At 40.1% G+C, this 20,668-nt stretch overlaps 1 protein-coding gene across 1 annotated transcript; it reads left to right on the forward strand.

Moving 5' to 3' along the window:
* The first annotated feature begins 717 nt into the window (after nucleotides 1–717).
* Nucleotides 718–14,313, forward strand: slc25a48 (solute carrier family 25 member 48). The gene is made up of 7 exons (XM_051420138.1): nucleotides 718–963; nucleotides 3,690–3,733; nucleotides 4,294–4,365; nucleotides 5,536–5,788; nucleotides 7,834–8,121; nucleotides 10,219–10,352; nucleotides 12,235–14,313. The coding sequence occupies exons 1-7, from the start codon at nucleotides 909–911 to the stop codon at nucleotides 12,337–12,339; spliced, it is 951 nt and encodes a 316-aa protein (XP_051276098.1). The 5' UTR covers nucleotides 718–908; the 3' UTR covers nucleotides 12,340–14,313.
* The last annotated feature ends 6,355 nt before the right edge of the window (nucleotides 14,314–20,668 follow it).

The raw sequence follows: 20,668 nt of genomic DNA on the forward strand, positions 1-20,668 counted from the left end.
GCAGACTGTTACTACCACGATGAGTCACAGGAAATCCTTTCTTCCTGTGGCGATCAGGACTTACAGTAGAACTTGGATGGATATAACTTCCATATATATCCATACAGTTAACCTGTGGTATTTCTGCCATTGTGTACAAGAAAGGAGACAATGAGATGAACAATAAATAGAAAGGAAAAAAAACAAAAGAAACCAGCTTTGTTTAGATCAGTTCATCATTTTTATGTCATTATGCTCCAAGAAATGATAAAAAAAAAAAAAAGCATTCCAGATTTTCGTATTAAGGCTTATTATTTTTGGGAATTAATGTATTGTATGTATTTTCAAAAGGAAAAGTCGTTCCTTTCATCCACTGAGAAATTCCACATTTTTGCCTCCAAAAAACATTTGGTACATTGTGTACATTTGGTTTTTACTCCTTACTAAAAGAATCTTTTATTCTTGTATTTTGTGTCCATCTCCTTTGTGACTCTTCAGTATTATGCTCTCACAAATAAATGCAGGTTCTTAAACTGTAAACAAAAATATACCTTTAAATGCTAAGAGGTGAGTCAACCGTGCCCTCTCTCTCTCTCTCTCTGTGGGGAGGCTGAACTTTACAGTGTGTGTTTGTGCTCTCCTCCTCATGGCTCATTTCCATCACGGTGTCTCTATAGGCTGTGTGGCTCCGCAGAGCTCGCACCTGATTGGCCGGGAGAGCTGCACCCCCTCCTCCCCCCTCAGACTCACATTTGGATCCGATTGGTCGCTGGTGCCCACCGGCTGTGTGTGTCTCTGATCGGAGCACATTCTCTATAAGATCAGTTTTGCTTTCCTCCGCAGTGTTATCAGAAAGAAGCGCAGTGTGTGCGCCTGCAGCGGTCCCGGTTTCTGCGCATGAGAGGCGGGGAAGTGGAGCTCGGTTCAAGATGCAGACCTCCAAGAGATTTCTGCTGGATGATTTTGTCGCAGGATGGATCGGTGGTGAGTGGCACAGAAGTTGTTTTTTTTTTAATCCAGGGCTCCCTCTGTTAGCCAGGGTCCACACCGGGGTCAGTGTGTTGGGGGGTTTAGGGTGGGGGGAGGTGGATCCATGCATGCACTCAAAGGCTCCTTATAGCTGCATGTTTGTATGGGTTAAATCAGCTTTGCATGGAGGAATGTTCAGAAACAGCCAGTTATTTTCGTACAGTGTAACCCCCCCCTCCTCCTCCTCCTCCTCCTCCTCCCCATGCATCCACATCCAGTGTAAACAATGGAGGGTCTGCAGGGAAATCCACCACCCCCACCTCCTATGCCCACACTCTCCCCTCCAGTGTTTCAGCCTCTGGATTAAGATAAAGCCGGGTGTTACATGTGTTATCAGTCGCAGGCGGGCCTCCAGGGAGCCGCTGCAGGGCTGATTGTGTGCAAACGTGTAACTCTATTGAGACAACGACTCTTTTTAAAGTGTCAGCCCTGGCCGCTAGGGGCGCTGCTGCTGCTGCTGCTGCGGCTGCATCCTTTGCAGTTGCATAAACAAGAAAGTAGGCCTCCTGGATCATGTTGTTCTGTTTATTCATACAGGCTGCAGCTCCTTTCACTGCAATTGAATTCAATTAGAAAGTTTACACACAAGTAATTCATAAAAGATCTGATGAGAAAGAAGCTCAGAGAGCAGGTTTCAAGTGTTTCAAGTAGAGATCAGATGAGAGAAGAGTTGAACCAAAAAAAAGTTAAAAGATAAAAAAAATGTAAAAACACGAGAAGTCCCCCGGATATATTAAGCTGTTGAAAGAAAGAAATGAGGATGATGATCTGCGATGAATGTTAAAAAACTTCATCTGTTACCGACTGATGCAAAAAAGGCTTTTTCTTTGTCTTTCAGTGACTAAAACAACAGTCGTGTTGAGTTCAAATGTCCTTTATTGTGCTGTTGACCCTTAAGGACCCTGCTGTACTCCAGGACTTTGTTTGACTGACGGATAACTCCGAATCACCAGCATTTATACTTTTGACTTAAACGCACAGAAATGTATCAGTTTCCCTGATTTCTTACTCAAGTTTAACAGAATATCACAAAATAGGAACTTCAGATAATACTTGTGCAGTGAATCCATAAGAGATTAAATGGTTTCTTGTGACTTAAAGAATATTCAGAAGTATTTAGAGACTTAAGGAAACCTCATTAACAGGCACAATTTCATAATAAATGTTGCCTTCTCTGAACCGTGTGATGTTGGCTGTAAATTTTCTTTTTTAATTTAAAAAAACTCACTGTATCACCTTTGCTTACAATACTACAACCTATGGTAATATATTGAACCGTAACCCCCCCGTATCGTGATACGTATCGTATTGCCAGATTATTGCCGATACACAGCCCTAACCCGCAGTCGAATGGCCCGCAGGGAAATACATTTATTACGAAACAGTTGGTTGGCAAGACATCGCCACAACTCCCTTTGAGGTGTTCGGGCGTGCTTTGGCCTGACGATGAAGATGGTGCATCATGGGCGAGACTCAGCACAACTTGGCACGTTTAAACTGAGTGCTGATGGAAAAGCCTAACTAGTTGACAGAAAGGACACAAGTAAGATGAGCTACCACTCTGTGGAAGCCAATAGGGACCCAATAAAGAATAAAGAGTGCAGTAAACCTGGGTCCTGGTAGTACTGGTTGTTCACTGGGTTTCTAGATGAGATATGTGTTGCCATGTGTAGTGTTCTGGCTGCTTGATGGGTAATTGGAGGGAGGCAAACACGCACAATGAACAGAGAGCAGAGGGAAAAGAGGGTTAATAAGGATACAATGGCTTAGTTTTGTCCCCGGGGGCCCCGTGATGGAAGTCCAGTGTTACCAGTCTCTTCCTACATCGCCCCCTAGAGGACTTAAAGCTCAGTCTCAACTAGAGCTGCAGCTAACAATTATTTTCATTGTCGATTAATCTGTGGGTCATTTTCTCGATGAATCGTTGATGTTTGTTCCATAAAGTGTCAGAAAATGGTGAAAAATGTTGATCAGTGTTTCCTTAAAGCCCAATGTGACATCCTCAAAAGTCTTGTTTTGTCCAGAACCAAAAGATATCCAGCTCACTGTCATAGAGGACTGAAGAAACCATAAAATATTCACATTTGAGATGCCAAAATCAGAAAATTTGTAGATTATTTTCTTAAAAAATTACTCAAAACAATTAACCCATTACCCATAACAGTTAATCGACTAGCGGTCTAGGCTCAGCATGAACATGAGATCGGATGTTGAGTGTTAATGTTCTGTTTGCTGTGTGCTTGCCTTTCACATTCATTGAGAAATGCTTGCAGAAATGTTTCCCCTCTGGGGAATCAATAAAGGATTATCTTATCTCTGTTTCTTTATCTGTGTATGTAATAACTGAAGTTCGAAAACAAACCAAAAGCCCAGAACATTGTCAGAAAATGTGAAGTTAGTTACTGTAAGTTATGGATACAATCTGTTTTGGGTGAATGACATTCAGTTCCACTATGTTGCTGTTAGGATAAAGAAAAGGAATAAAAAGCGTCAGAAATAAGACGGATAAATGAGAAATTCATTCCTCGTTCAACCTTTTGTAGCCAAGTTTCACTTTAAGGGAGGAACCTTTTCCTCTTCGCCAACAGTTTCATGGTAACATTTCTCTTTCTCTTTCTCCCTCTGGTATTTTATGCATTCATGTTTTTTTTTTTCTCGTTTTTTTTCTCTTTTGGCTGCAGGAGCTTCCAGTGTGGTCGTGGGCCATCCGCTGGACACAGTGAAGGTATTTCAGACCAACAGCGGGGTTTTACCACACCGTCCCTAGACTTTAGGACCTGATTAAAGTGGTTGTATAAAGAGAAAAAGTTCTTATCTTTATTGTGGCACTTTGTGGTTTAATATGTCATTATGAGGCTGTTTAAAACTTTATTTAGTCGGACAATCGGAACTATATTTCTTTGATGCAGAAAAGAAGACATTGAAAATGCTATATGTATATTGTACGAAGCAGTTTGGGTATTTTGATGCAGTATTTGAATTTGTATTAAAAGCATCTTCTGAGTCGGGTCTATAAAGAGCTGAAGGCCTGTCCCAGTTCCAGGTTAGCTTCTGCTCTGCTAGCTTTTGAATCTCCATTTAATTAGCTGGCACTGTTAGCATAATGCTAACAGAATAATGATTGTTTAATGCTAGGCACAGAATAAAAGGTACTCTTATTTTACCATTTCTTACAGTAGAACAGGAGATATTTATCGAAGACAGAAAACCCCCAGAGATGTATCAGTCTTTTCATTCTGTTGCATTTTATTGAACTTTGTATGAAACGGTTTGTTTTCTGTCCAGACGCGGCTCCAGGCGGGGAAAGGCTACAAGAGCACTCTTCACTGCGTCCTCACCATCTACAGGAAGGAAACGGTAAACACTCAAACTTCTTAAGACGGTGGAGTCGTTTGTTTCCTCCATACGTATTTCACTCAGCCGAACACTGAAATTGTTGGTTGCCTATGTTTCTACTTCCATTTGATTCAGCTTGAATCTGTTCCACTTCAGTGCTTCAGTGACCAAGTTTCTGCGGGTTTTCTTCATTTTTTTATCACTGAGTTGAGATGAGTTGAGATGAGATGAGTTGAGATGAGTTGAGTTGAGTTGAGTTGAGTTGAGTTGAGATGAGTTGAAGCTTAAAATGATGATCAAGGATGGCCTGATCTTTTGTGTAATATGAAGTATAACAGCTCTGATTCAATGTGTGTTCAATTTGTGAGAACTGTGGGAAAAAAAGGTTGAAAGAATATGTTCACATATTTTGTTCATTGTAATGCTGCTTACGGCATTAAACATGTTTGTTTCAGCCATGCACTCCCTCTCAGAAACCACAAACCTGGTTTTGTCAGCGGTCAGATGATTTGTTCAAGCGGTGGACAGCTGTGTTTAAGTTTCAACATGTGTCTGCCATTATTCATGCCCCCCCCCCTTCCAAACAAAAAAGGCTCAAAACATTTGGCAGCCTCTTCACCCCATTTTTTATTCTGTGCATTGCTGGCAGTGACCAATATAATTTGAGTATGCCTCTGGGGTTTTACAGCTTTACTTCCTTTTACCGCTAAGGAATGTGTTTTTTGTTTGTGTTGGATCAGTAATCACTTACAGCAGTGACTCCCAACCAGGGGTACTTTTATACCCCAGGGGGTCCTTCTGCTGTACATGGAGAGAATGTGGGGAAGTATCCTCTGGTTTTTAAGATTTCTTCTTCTGTATCAAAATAATTCAGTGATTAATTAGTTGTCATGCAATGGTAAACAGCAAAAATGAGTTAGTTACATATATATTGATCATGAAAAAGAACAAATGATACAGATTGTTTTATATGGTTGAAGTACGAATGCAAACCTAAACTGAACTAAACACTGACAGTTCAACTGTATGAAAATACTGTAATAGTCAAATGGCACCCAGTTTGAAATGTATTCAGATGAACACATTGGAAACATAGATGGCGGTGTTGACGACGGGTTACTTGAGTTCATCGGACAGGGCTGCGGGGGTCTGGAACTGTCGACTTACAGTCACTGTCTGTCTGTCTCTCAGGTCATGGGCTTCTTTAAGGGCATGTCTTTCCCGCTGGCCAGCATCACCGTCTACAACTCAGTGGTGTTTGGCTTCTTCAGCAACACACAGAGACTTATAAGCAAGTATCGCTATGGCGACGGGCGGCATCCCTGCGGCATGCTGGACCTGACTGTGGCCAGCATGCTGACTGGACTGATGTCAGTGGGCCTGGGAGCCCCGGTGGATCTGGTCAAGATCAGACTGCAAATGCAGACGCAGACGGTTCTCGCAGGTAAATCAGAGTTTGTTTGTGTGTTGGCTTGGGAGTTTTGTTTTTCCCTGTGGGCAGCAGAAAGAACAAAAACTGTGTTTTTGAACTTTTTCTCTGGTTTTCTAGGAACGTAGTCGACATAGATGCAGATAAACAATAGTTTTGTCAACGCCTTCCCAAGTCTGCCACACATGGTCTTCATTTGTCTTCTTAAACTTAAAAGAAGAAAGAAAAATGCATCACATTAGGACAGCGCAGAGAGAAGCTCTGTGTGAAGAAACAGACTTGATGGGTGGTGTCCTGTCGTCGTCAGTTAGCCAATCACAGCGCAGGCTTTATGAAGCGGTTCATTGTCATGACAATATACCACCACAACCCAGTGCTGAGAGGAGACAGAACAAATATCACTGCTCCAAGTTCGTGATCTGGAAACATTTTAAAGTCGTTTCAGTTCTTGTGACAATAAATAACATCCCTTTAGTAAATAACACGTGTAGCCGTGTCCTCCTGCTGTGGTCCTTCAGAAACAATTCCAGTTCTCCAGTGGTGAGCATTGCTCAGCACAGACAAAGGGTCAGAAAAGAGCATCAAAAGATCCACAGAAACGTATCAAACCACTCCTGCAGCCTTTACCTCAGTCAGTCTGCTCACTGTTCCAAACACGCTGCAGCTTTTTATGATGCAGTATTCTACCGGTTTAATCTACCAATGAATGGAGTTATCAGATATGGATATTTAGTGTTATGTTTAAACTCAAGTAAATATGAGAAACTAGAAAATGCTACAGTATCTACAGTAAAAGAAAATACAAACTTGTTATGTAAAAGATAATGTCTTAAAGTGAATCTTTGGGGCATTTCGTATGTGTTGTATCTATTTATATGTCAGTAGAGTGCAAGTAAAGCCTGACCGTTATGGGATACCATAGATCGATACCATTCATCTACGACCAATATGGCGGCTGATAGAGGGAAGTTCTGTGCTGGGGAATGAAAATATACCTTTTCTAGGTTCCCAGAAGGCGGCTTTCTAAAACATTTATGTTAAATAATTTTACATTGTCAACCAATTCTAGTTGACAGTTTTACCTAAAGCCTTTTACCAAAAACAAAGACATTGAAATTGAAGCTCTGAATAAAGTCAGAGTGGCCGTTGAAATGGGAGCAGTAAGGCATGTTAAAATTGGTTGATAAGCTTGAAGTGCAAATGCTGAATGGAGATGAGGAGCCGAGTAAAAATTTAGTTATAGGGTTTCCGATACTGGACGGTTACGCTCTGGGTGAGATTGTGTTGTCTGGGCTGCGTCTTTCGTTAAACCATAAACCAATAAAACTGAGGTCAGATAAGTTTAATTAGAATATAGCACGTGGAACTTTTATAGCCTTTCATTTTTTACGTTGTCTCACGAGCTAACACCCTTCACACCTGTTATCATGTCACGCTTTACATTTGTTTCATTGACTTCCTTTTCATAGATACAGACTCTTTTATGATGGTACAAAGTGCCAGAAAGTGTCCGGCAGGAGCTTGAATGTCTGGTATGCAGACTTCCACGTGATCTGAATTGGTCTGGACCTGAAAGTACACGATTGTAAAGAGAGCAATATGATTTTTTTTTTGAGGACAATAACAACTTACAGTAGGTCAATGGGTACACCAAGGTTCTTAAGAGTCAGATGTATGTTTTTAGACCATCTCTGTGGAAACTTACCAATTTCCAATTTGTCCAAGGTCCAGGTTTTTCGCTAGCCAAAGAAACACCAAAGTACACAACCTTTCTTCTATAAAACATCTGAAGAGCTTTTCAAAATAGTTGTTGCCATGGTTTTATAAGAGTTTGATGAAAAAATGTTTTAGTAAGTTAAAACCTAATCAAAAGTGAGTCAGTAATTCAAAGCCGTTCTTTCCAGAGCTGCCTGTTTCCGCTGATTTTTGACAATCATACTGGCAGAACTCCATCAGAAAGAGAGGAAACGGACCCATTTCTACAGCAGTCGCAGGAAATACGTTGTTGATTGTATATTTGAACACTGCGTGACCTGCCAATCACAATTCCTTTCCTACAGAGAACTTACACCTTGCCGGCAACGTATCGAATGGCACCAACATCCCTCTGCGCTCCGTCAGCATCCCCAGCCAGAGACTGTACCGAGGCCCCCTCCACTGCATCAGCAGCATCCTGCAGACCGAGGGCCTGCAGGGCCTGTACAGGGGGGCCGGGGCCATGATCCTCAGGGACGTTCCTGGATACACCCTCTACTTCATCCCTTACACCATCTTCTGCAACCTGCTGAAACCAGACGCCACATCAAGCCCTCATCCTTGTTCCATCTGGCTGGCTGGAGGACTAGCAGGTAAGCAATGCAGCGCTGTAGATGAACGGTATATTAGGCTGATTTCTGTTCGTTCCAGTGCCTGATGTTGGAGGAGCTGATGCTGGTATTCACAGAGTGGGTCGTCAGATGCATGAATGCATGTTCAGAATCAATAACATTTGTTGAGGTTGGGCAGTTATCTGAGCTTATATCTTACTGTGTTGGCAGAGATGGGGTGGGAAGTTGACCAAATGAGGAGAATTTAGTGAGCAGAAAGACGCATACCATCCACAACAGTGTTCATTCATGAGAACTATGGTGAAAAATATTCTTAAGCAACCTTTTTTCCATGACTAAGACGATACATTGACGAGCTAAAAGTTGATCTTTGATAAGAAAAACTATGACGTTTTAGTTGATGAGACAATTACGGGCTATTGGACATTCAAACAATGGATGATATTTCCCTTGATGGTGTGTCTGGTAAAATATAAACTCCCAAAATCCCAGGTGATGCCGTCACAATGGACAGCAAGTTAATGACAGAAATCATGAAGAATATACAATCTACTAATGCATGAAAACATTACAACCCAAGCTTCAAAGTAGTTAAATGTGTTTGTCTTGAACATTTATGATTTTAGAAAAAAAAAAACTCTTGGCTGCTCTGATGTGTGGATCAGGGGGCGGGTGTAAACTTATAGCCGACCCAGCAGTTCAGGCCAAGTGAATGTGAGCTGTGTGTGCAGTGGATAAACAGTGAAGGGCCTGTGGACTCCGATTTGGGATTTAGTTGGTCTCAGACGTTCGAGCAGACTTGCTTCCAGATGCAGGCTGGCCACCTACAGTATGAACATGTGAATCAAAACGTGGCAGAATGAAATCAGCTGTGAGTCATAAATCAGTGAGGTCTGGATGTTCACTTATCTAGTAGGCCTGAATGTGAACAGTATAACTCGATTTTTACAAATATGTAACATTAGGAAAGACAGACACACCACCAGATGCATACAATCAGAGGTAAAAAAAAAAAAAAGTTTACTTTCTTTTTTTTTAATCTGGCAGTCTCAGTTAGATCCCAAGAGAGATCTGAAAATGATAAGCAGTCACAAAAACACAATCACACAATAGAGAAGGAATAAGAACAGCGGAAAGAATCACAGAAAACAGCAGATAATAAAGTTTTAAAATCTCCGATGGGAATGCAGCACTTGGGTTTAAGGGCAGTTATGCAACGAAAACAGGGGGATCTGCATTTGTATTTATCCCAGTCCCTGTAACATCCAACATCACAGCCGGGCTTTAAACACAAAACTTTATACAGTGTCTTTGAGAATCAATACAATATCGTAAATACAACATTTTTGATATTTTCTTGCACCCGTACCCGTGACAGGTGATTTCACATCACAAAACAAAGACCGTTTGAGTCTCATTACCAGGATGTCAAATAGCCACCCTGTGGGCCAACCGAAGGGAAGGAATGAGGCCAACAGCAGTATATATCTGATCTGAGCTGAATAGACACTTCATCAATAGCAATAAGAGAATAAAAAAGCACATGATGAATATGCCCTGACTCATAAACAGCCTATCATATTCCTTTATAATGGGGCCTGCAGTGATTGAATCACCACAACTGCTTCCACCCTTTCAGTCATGACCTTTGTCTGTCACCTTTAAAGCCAATCCACATGGCCGATTTCCTCCAAATAATAGTTTTTTTATGACTTTATTCATTCTGATTGCCCGGTAAAGATACTTTCTGTTATAAAATGTATCAGCTGAGGTGCAACTTGCTACTGCTGGTGTGGCTTCCACTTCACTACCGGAACTTTCCACTTGGTGGCTGTCTGAATCAATAATTGACTTAACAAGTTTTCTAAGAAGCACTTGAATGCATCATTAGTTTTAGCCTAGTTAGTTTTGGTCTCTGTGAGGTTAGACTGTGATTATACCGCCAACGTTTAAATGTCCAACCTTTGAGTGTGTATCAGTGGTCCTGCTCAGTCTGTCCAAATGTAATTCTATCTACCGTACACAGTAATCCAGCGTCACAGCTTCATTTGGTTTGTTGGATTGTTGAAAAATGTCCACGTTTAGCTGGAGCTTTAAGTTTGTTCTCCTCCACTTCAGGGTCCATTTCCTGGGTCACGGCCACACCAGCTGATGTGGTGAAGAGTCGAATGCAGGCCGATGCCCAGCTGCAGAGGAAGTACAAGGGAATCTTACACTGCATCATCCACAGCTACAAAACAGAGGGAGCGCAGGTGAGCGGCGACGTCCTCAAAGAGGAGTTAGAGCAGAAATATAATACAATCCTTAAAATGTTTATTACAAACTCCAAGATTGTATCGAGAGGGAAGGTATTAATTTTAAATTAAAGACTTTTCCCTGCATATTTGAGAGCTGGGGAGGGGCAGTCAGCAACAAAAAGCCTGAATAAGGAAAGGAAGTTTTGTTAAAAATAAAACATTAAATGTTTGATGGATAAGAAACTAAAGTGAACTCATAAAAAAATCAGATGCAGATATTAGCATCGTACCTTGCAATTTAGGTTCACTGATTAATTCATCATCTCAGTGTCGCTTCCAACTTCCAACATGTTAGAGCTGTAAATGCTTAAAGACAGTGATAATTATTCTCTATGTTACATCCTGCAGTGTTTTACAGTGGGTTAAGTGGGTATTTCACACAGAAAATAAATGCCATATTTATCTCATAAATATCATCTACCAGCTGAAGTGCTCATGAGATGTGTTAGTATAGGTGGCTTATTGCCTCAGCTAACCTTTGGAAAAACCCCTGGAGCAGATGTTAGAAATGCTGGTTGGTCTCTTTGTTGACCGATAAATCAGTCGGGGCCCATACAACACACAGACCTTGATTTGGTTTTAATATCGCCCTCATCCTCATCCTGGGAAACCCTGCAGCACTTTATACTGCTCACTTATTCTTCCAGTTAATATGTTTGTTTACCTAGAAAGATTCTGCAGCGCCTCATTTTTATTACAATTGTTAAACCGGCTATAAATCCTGTCCCAGATTGCTATTAATAAGTTAGTTGCTATAAACTAAACAGATGGTTCAGTCACTTAGAGGTGAAACCTGAGAACACAGTACAACCCAGATGAGAGTCAAACTGTGTTCTCAGAACTTGAATCCCCTTAAGTGTGCCGGGACACGTGATTCTGTTGCTGAATGAAAGCTCAGCATCCCGATCATGTTACAACATCAGCAGCCGGCAGGGCATCACAGGGCATGTGAAAAACAAACGCCTGACACTGCGAACACTGATCAGACAGTAACTGATGATCAGATTGATTTCAGTTTGAGTCATTCTGCAAATAGAAGGTGACGAAACAGCAGCTATAAAATGTTTTTGATGAATCAGCAGAAATCACAAAAGAAGCAGCTTTTGGGGGGGTCACTTCTGGTGAACAGTTGCAACATGGCCACCTTCCTGGCCTGAAATCAACAAACGCAGCGTTCAGGTGTCATAATGTTCGGATTGCAAAGGTTACAACATGTAGACTTCAGTAACTGTTCTGACAAACAACCACAGTCATGTGATCAATAGCAGAAGGTCATTGGTGGACCCGATGGTCACAGATCGATGAGTCGGGTTATGACAGGACAGGGTGAGACTGAGCAGGTGTACAGCATAACTGCAGTAAAGCTATACATAAATACAATCCTATGAAAACTGCTAAAGGTTCAATTCAAGAAGATCCAACAAACAAACAAGTTAATCAAGATAATGAACATAAACTTCAACACGGCGCTGTTGGAAGCTGCAGAGACAGAAAATGGAAAAGAAAATGACTAAACTGACTTACAAGAAACTTATAAAAATATACTAAATTTAAACTAACTAAATATCATTGGTAACCCCTGTGTTTACCCAACTATTCAATCTCAAATGGCTGCTGTGAAATAGGTCTATTGCATTAAAGGTGATTGCATTTTCTGTCAGCACTGACGGCCAGTTTGACCTCGCCAGCAGCAGATTAACGTTAATGCCAAACCATCTTTCAGGTTAAAGTTAAACTCCGTTGGTTGATAGCACAATCCAGGCTCTGGGTCATTTTCTTTTTACTCATGCTGAAAAACGAAGGTGAAGTCACTAAAACCGAACGTTCTTGTGTGCAGGTTTTCTTCCGCGGAGCGTCAGTCAACGCCATTCGAGGCTTTCCGATGAGCGCCACCATGTTCCTGACCTACGAACTCTCCCTGCAGTTCTTCAGGAGTCTCTAGGACAAAAGAGGCATTTGGGGGGTAAAAGGAATCACACACAGTATTTTTGGCAAATGAACCCCAGCTCCTTTAAATGAGACATTGGTGGCAGTTTGTAGTAGCACTAGACACAGCAGAGCCTTCGAATACTCGGCTGTGACGTGATTGCTGATGCTCCAGCCACTCATTGGTTGATCAGTGATCTTTTAAACTAGCACTTTTAGTTTTGGGAGGTTGTCCCTTTAAATAATAAGAATTAGGACACCAAAGTCATCCACGTGTTCCTGGGCAGAGCCTTGGCTTCAGTGCCCTTAGCGCACTAATCTCGTGTGTTAATGCTAAAACTAAGCTAAATCCCAGACTGCTGGACGTCCTTTATAGCACGTTTTATGCTAACATGTTAGCTTTCGCTGCTGCTAACTAGCTTTAAATCAGACGCAAGGAAACTGAATATTTAATGTCATTGTCAGTGAGTTTGCTGTCAGAAGACAATATTGCTTTGTAGCAAAATTAAAGCTTTTCATGTTTGTAAGCTAAATATTGCTAAATATCCTAAAAATAATTCTTTCTAACATAGCAAATACTGAAATTATTAACATAACAAATGGGCCAAATGGATGACTCTGGTGTCAATGCTGTGTATTCCTAAAGCACATTGACCAAAGAACTGTGTGTGTTCCTCTTACGGTAGTTTTTGGGGGATGACATCGTTTCAGTTTGGAAACGAAACTCTGCTCGACGCACACATGCAGCTTTTTCGTGGAGCTTCCTCTGACCCTGAGACAAAGAAGTGCACAATAACACTGTGTTGTTACACAGCATCAGACTGTTGGCACTCATTTGGTGATTTTGAGGTTTCTAGACGTTGAGGTTTAGACCAGAAGGAATTTGGTTTAAAAAGTGAGTTTTTAGACTATATATAAGTCATAATTTGAACATGTGATACAGACATTTAAATGCTTCAGTACAACTTTATTTATCCCTGTAGGTGTCATTGCTGTCCATATGTAACCTACACATCTAAAAAAAAAAAACATTTATTAGTTTTAAACTGATGTCTTGTGACCTGCAAATCACCAAATCAATACTTTTGTCAACGTGTGGACACATTTATCAGTAAGAAGGGAGCTGTGCACTTTCATCTGAGGACAATGAAGAAATACGAAGAGCTGAATTTTTAAAGGATGTTTGTTTGCACATGGTTGGAAAATATGGAACTTAAATGATTTTACACGTAATTAGTGCAGTGACACATTTCAAAGTTTTAGAACATTTTTTAGATTCAAATTGCTGTTTGCAGTGAGTGAACTGCTCTCAAGCATTATGAGGTGTTGAAAATGACTAATCCATTCATTCACAACATGAACTGTTGCCTTCCGTTGCACATCGTGGACAATATGTGCATCCTGTGTTACCGTCTACTCGTACATATTATCTTTGTGTGTTTCTTATATTAAGAAAAGTGACTTTTACAAGTTAATTGTAACTTCACATTAACCTTCTTCTTCCCATAATGCAGTTAAAATGCATGAATTGAATATGAGCCATTGCAGCGCAGTTACACAGTTGCTTTATACATTAAGTCTGCAGCATTATTGTACAATCACTAACATCTCAACAGTTATATTTACAGCTAATGACGCACAAGTTTTTCTAATATGAGATATCTACCTAAGAACTACCTGATAAGGATCACTTTCATGTATAAAGAACAGTTTGTATTAACATTTAAACGGAGTCATGTTAGGACTTTCCTGAACCAGAAGGTCGGGGGTTTTAAGACGGAATCATTATCGACGTAAACCAGCAGTCACAAAGTGGATATTTCTCATCTTAGAGCAAATACCTTTAAAGAAATGCCTTTACCTGCCTAATAGTTATATTTTAAATAGCTTTCTTCTCATGTAAATAGTTAAATATGTAAATATGTTAACTGCCATTCCAGGTGGAGAGCCAGAAGTGTCTTATTGTAAATAAATAAAGCTTTTAAACACATCAGTGGTCCCTCTGCTTCTCTGAATCTGCTCTTCCCAGAATAATATGCGACTCATGTGACTGCTTGTCATGTGACTGCCTGTTATATGTCAGTTGCAGCATAAAGATACTGAGTTGTTGCCAGATAAACACTTGGTGTTGTTTACACATGTTATGTGAAGGAGATGATGATCCTGGTGGGAAGACCTGGGCGTCGGCCTGATGTTGGCCCTCTGCCTGCACACTGCTGATAACAGTCTGAGGCCACTGTCACATAGCTACAGTGAACCCGAAGCTCTGTTGCTTTCACCTAAACTCTGTCTGTCATACTGCGCATCGGCCACTAGATGGCAGCGTTTCACAACACACAGCTCCTGTCTCTGCATTCAGGTTGGTAGCCCACTGCAGTGGCCAAGGAGATCTGCAATTCAATGGCAAATATAATATCTTTAATATTAACGAACACTTTGTATATTGCACTTAATTTGTTGATTATATTAGATAGGTTTACTTTGTTAACCCCCAACCACCCTTTTCACAGGTATTTTATTAAATTTAAATATAATCACACACACACACACACACACACACACACACACACACACACACACAGTGCCTATAGACATACAAATGTTGGGGTGCCCTGGTGGCTCATGTGGTGGAGCGAGCGCGAGGCTGGGACCTTGCCGCAGCGGCCCAGGTTTGATTCCAACGCCTTTGCTGCATGTCATCCCCCTCCCTCCCTTCCTTCCTGCCACTCTTCAGCTGTCACTATCCAATACAGGCAATAAAAGGCCAACAAATTATGTTTTTAAAAAGTGGAGAGATGATGGAATGATGCCACGTATCGTTGCCCTAGGAGCATTGCTCAAGGGCACCTCAGCAGTGCCCTGGAGGTGAACTGGTACCTCCCCAATTACCAATCCACGCTCCATACTGTGGTCCAGGCTGGACTTGAACCGTGTTCCCACGCAAAGTCCCTACTGACTGAGCTCCTGCCATCACACTCGTTCCCTCAACAGTTTAATAATGTTACTGGTATTAATGATCATTTTAACTTGCCACTTTGTCTGGTGCTACTGCTGCGGTCAGATTTAAATTCAATAGAGAAAGAAAGTATCTCTACACCTCACGTTTTTTTTTTTTTTTTTTTTTTTTTTTTTTTTTTTTTAATTTTATTTTATTTTTTTTTTTTTATTATAAAAAAAAAAAAATTATATGTTTTTTTTTTTTTTTTTTTATTTAAAAAAAAGAAAAAGGAGGGGGAGGGGGGGGGGGGAAGAAAAAAAAAAGGGAATTTAAAATATTAAAAAGTGTTTAGTTTTTAAAGTGTAAAAAATGTAAGAGAAAAAAAAAAAGAGGGGGGGGGGGGGGGGGGGGGGGGGAGGGCCAAAAAAAAACCCAAACCTGCTCTAATTTTAAAACCTCAGGGGGGGGGGGGGGGTGCCCCCGGTTGTTCCTTTTAAATTTTATATTTCTCCCTTTTTAATTATTTAAAAGGAAAAACACACAACACCCTCACTTACACAGATACACTTGAGGACACCGGTAATGTGTTCTAAGTGTTTGTGACCACCACTAATGTTGCATTGTTTTCTAAATGCCACTGTGGAAACACAGGCACACAAGTACTATAGAAAAGGCTTCTTGGTGTTTTGGAGCCAGCAGTGAAGTGTGGAGCTGGTGGGTGACGTACTGCGAATTAGGCTGTGTTTGGTTCTGGCTCCTTTTTCAAGCAGGAAAAAATGGCATCCCGCCTGGTCACAGTCTTTCTCATATGGACGGACTCACTGAGAATGAATTAATGACAATCATCCTAAACCATACCCTACTTTATCGGCTATTTTACTATAAATTGGAACCATCATTTACTGTATGAATATATGAATATATGAATGGAAGAAGACTTGAAACTTTGACTGAGACCATAAACTCATTAGGTAACTCTTTACTGAGCTAATAAATCAAGTGAGAAGTCGGCTCATTTTGCCATTATGTTGAATACAATTGGACAGGATGTAGTGAGTGGAAGATGCATTTTAAGGTGACGAAATGAGACATGTCCTCTTTCCTCATTGTATGCTGCCTGCATCTCACAGCTATATTTTTTGTGTCCTTTTAAATCACTGCCTTGCCTTCCCTCCTTCATCATCTGTCAATCTCCTCTGTTCTTCCTCTGTCACCCTCTTCCAGACCCCTCCATCCACTTCACTTTCTTCCCGCCCTTTCCTTCTTTCTGCCTTCATTTTCGGTTCAAATGTCTGTGATTTTGCCTCCTGGCTGTGTCCCAGTGCAGCTGAGGGTCCCACCCCTGCTCACAAAGTACAGGGACCAACACGGAAACACGCACACCCACACACACAGTCCGACCCAAACCCATCATCTGCCCACATCCTACACTCCATGCCTCCACTGTTGACTGATGGCTTCAGTTCAAGGGTTTGGATGCAGCAAAATCTGCCTTGTTACTCATAATTGCTTTGAAAATGGTATTATATGAATTTTAAGATGACTGTGGTCCCCAGAGGATGATCCCTAATGACTCAGGCCTCTAGTCTTACACCCCTATCAGGTCAGAATTACGACCAAAAAGGCTTTGCTGTGAGATTTACTGAATATATTTCAACCCAGAGGATTAACCTTTAGGTCCAACTGAAACTTTTACTCAACAGATCTAAAATTAATGAACAAATTTCTATTAAATGTGTTATTGTTATTCATGGTCACCAGATAATGCATCCCAATGATTTCAATGAACCCATATTACTTAGTTTAGCACCTCCATAATGTCAAAACGTCCAACTTAACGGACCGACTGTTATTGAATTACCTGAATGCATTCATGCTCCTCAGAGGATGAAGCTTTTCCATTATAATCCGTCCGTCGGGGTCAGCTGTCATCCAGCGTCACCAGACAGGTAATGGACAGGTTTCACTAAAATTTGCTGAAAACATTCATGCTCCCCAGAGGTTACCCCTTTATGATCTTTCCTCAAGCAACAAACACAGTTAGATTTAAAGCTTTCCAGAACAGCAGCAAAAACATTAACAATAACGACATCATCGCAACATCTATATACATTTTTTATTTAAAATGGCACGAAGCACTAACACAAAGGAACGGTAATGATTTAAGAGGCACTGGATTATTATTATTATTATTATTATTATTATTATTGTTATTATATGCTATGGACTCAAGGTAAGAATGAGCCCAAGTGAGCTGATCAAAGAAGAAAAACTACACCCAGATGACACTTACTGATGCCTTCAGCTTCATGTTTGGATGCACAAACAGCTTGCAGGCTGTGGGTCCTTCGTACTGCAGAGATTTTATGAAAACCTGAATGTTATTGTGTGCTGGCTGCAAGGCCATTATTATTATTATTATTATTATTATTATTATTATTATTATTATTAATGTTTTTGCAATTAATTTGACAATTAAATTCTGTGCTAAGCCTTGTATTGTCCACGTGAACAGCTTTTCATTCAGCATACCTTTCATTTCACAGAAAACAAACGGGCGGAAATACAGGAGTGTTTGTTTTGTTGCTTTGAGTAGAAAATTGTGGGAATAAAATTACACCTATTACAAGATACACAGTGTATGCGCCTGCCTTCAGATAAAAGACCAAAAGAACACACACGAACAGGCATGCACACACACAAAAACACACTATTATACAACCTCTGTTGTTGGCATTTACAGTGTCCCCGTTAAATGTGAGCATTTGCTGAAATAAACAGCTAATCTTTCCCCCTCTCTCTCCCTCCAAATGTAAATGCCTTGTGCTGAGTTTCCCTCAGGAGACAGAAACACACTAAACCACGTCCCTGCCGTCTGTCATTCAAAGTCCCTTAAAGAGAAAACTCTATTGGTCTCTGGAAATTACAAACAGCCTACACACACACTAATCTGTCACTGAGTCTTTCATTCAGGATTAACAAGACTGTAAAAGAGCAAATCGCCGCTGTTAATTCATCGTTGACAATGCACAGACTGAGGCAGCCGTGGGGAAGAGAGGCACGTTGGAAGTTCTGGACGAGAGCAGGCGACTGTTTCTGTGGGAATGTATGGAAACATAGTGAGCGTGAAGCAGGGTGTCAATGAGGGCTTCTGACAACACATTATGCAATAACTCCACAAAATGTAATTCATTTTCCCACATTTGGTAATAAATGATAACACACTGTGGAGTTGGGCTTTCTTTATGAACTGAAATTTGAATAAACTGAAGCTTTTTGATGGGCTGTTTGGGGAGCTCTGTTAGGACATGAATACGGGAATTTAGTTTCTCCAGGTTGGCATTTGACTGAAGATTTTAGCTGTATTTGTACGATGATAACAAGCTGATTAGGGCTGCAGCGATCGAATTATTAAGTCATCTATTACTTTAATTGAATTTTATCACAATATTTTATTAACTGTTTGTTCTTGTCTTTAATTCAATTGTGTGTAAAATTATTTGTAACTTGTTTTGAAAGGTGCTACATAAATAAAGGTATTATTATTATTATTATTATTATTATTATTATTATTATTATTATTATTATCATTATTGACCAAGCTTACCTTATGGGACCTTGACAAGTGAATATCAATATTAAGTGGTGCAAATTCAGAACACACTGCTGAGATTACAGCTGCAGGGATTAATTGATTAAAGGAGCTACAGAAAATGAATTGTGATCTTTTTAAAGAATCACTTCTTCCAGCTTCTTAAACGCAGATTTGTTTCTATATATATTTGTGTTTTGGACTGTTGTTCAGACAAATCCATACATTTCACCTCAGACTCTGGGACATTGTGACAGGATTTTGTCAGGATTTACTGACATTTTATAGTCAAGTTAATCGACAAATCAATAAAATAATGGGCATAAATAATGGGAAGATTCTATGTGTGTTAAATAAATGATGGTTAAGGTCTGGTTCAGGTTAGACAATTTAAACCGAGTTTTAATGTCAGGGAAAGATGAATAAATATTACAAAATGTCAACACTGGTCTGTATCATGAGGCAGAATGTGCAGTCGCAGCTGAAACTATGATCAGTTATTTCAGTGAATATACTGTGTATGATTCATATATCTTTCTGGTTGGTCCGGTATTAGACAAAGCTACGGTTTGCTGCAGTTGTGCCTCTTAATGCTCCACTGCTGAATAAATGCTGTTCTGCCTGTCAACTTGCACCTATCAGTGAAGTCTGTTCAACACAGAGCCAGAACAGCCACAAGCTTCACACCATTGTTCATGCATTGAGATCAACCACAGAAGCTCATTAATATCACACTTTAGCTTTTGGGCAACTGAAATGAACAACTCTGCCATCACTACTACCGTCTACCGCTATAGAAAAACACAGATACAGATTTCTCTTGTAAAGTTTTCTTCCCACGAACCAAGGCCTTATATCACCTGCAAACTCATTTACACTGTGTTTAAAGTCTATTTTTTCAACTGAACTAAAATGTCCTATTTGTTTATGTTAAAACAGAATTATCAGCCAATACTGAGCATACAGATAGAGAATTGATTATGCTGTGAGAAGTCTATAAAGACATTTTCATTTTCACCATGAAACTGTGTTGCAGTTGGAATGGAATCAACGGAAGAAAACTAACTTCTTAGCTCCACCTTTCAAATCAGAGAATTAACACTAAAATGATGGCTTTTTGGTGAAATATTCCTTTAAACAAGTGCAGTAGACTGTATACTTTACAGAGTGACTTAGAGGCCCTGGGTCTCTGCGATTATACATTATCAACCCCTAACATATGCACACACTTTGCATATGGTTGGGTTTTTTTAGTGGGATTAGTGAATGTTTGTTGGCCATGCCTTTGGTGATTAATGTTCACTATAGGAGTTTCATTAATACCCCGGAACATGCAGCAAACTATTTAATTATAGAGGAGATTTCTTTAATTAAAAAGGTCAGTCACTGCGGGAATACTAGTTTCCTCAGCCATGAATCAGCTTTATTAGTAAGTGTATAAAAGGTTTTCTTTCTTCACAACACTTTTGTATCCATTTAAAAGTATTTCTCCACATCAAACGAATAGCCCACTTTTACAGGTTTTGTAGAGATGAATTGGTGATAAATCAACTTTATTTTTAATTAATTCATATTAGGGTTGCATGACCATATTGTGATTATTGTTGACAGATATTACAATTGCAATGTGATTTACGATTAGTGGGAACAATCCGTTTTTCATTTTCAGTGAAAATCCAATTAAATCATGATGGTGTGACATTCGTTGGGTTCTTCTGTACTAAACAAATGTTTTCTTAGATCTGGAGAACCATATTTGTGGGACTGAAATAGAGTACATCATTATAATGCTGTTTGTCCCACATTTTACCTTTA

Source organism: Dicentrarchus labrax, unplaced genomic scaffold, assembly GCF_905237075.1.
Source record: "Dicentrarchus labrax unplaced genomic scaffold, dlabrax2021, whole genome shotgun sequence".
Taxonomy (NCBI): Eukaryota; Metazoa; Chordata; class Actinopteri; family Moronidae; genus Dicentrarchus; species Dicentrarchus labrax.

Coding starts and splice junctions, on each gene's coding strand:
- slc25a48 (XM_051420138.1), top strand. CDS start 909: ATGCAGACCTCCAAGAGATTTCTGCTGGATGATTTTGTCGCAGGATGG. Junction 964..3,689: donor TGTCGCAGGATGGATCGGTG/GTGAGTGGCACA, acceptor TTTTGGCTGCAG/GAGCTTCCAGTGTGGTCGTG. Junction 5,789..7,833: donor GACGCAGACGGTTCTCGCAG/GTAAATCAGAGT, acceptor CCTTTCCTACAG/AGAACTTACACCTTGCCGGC.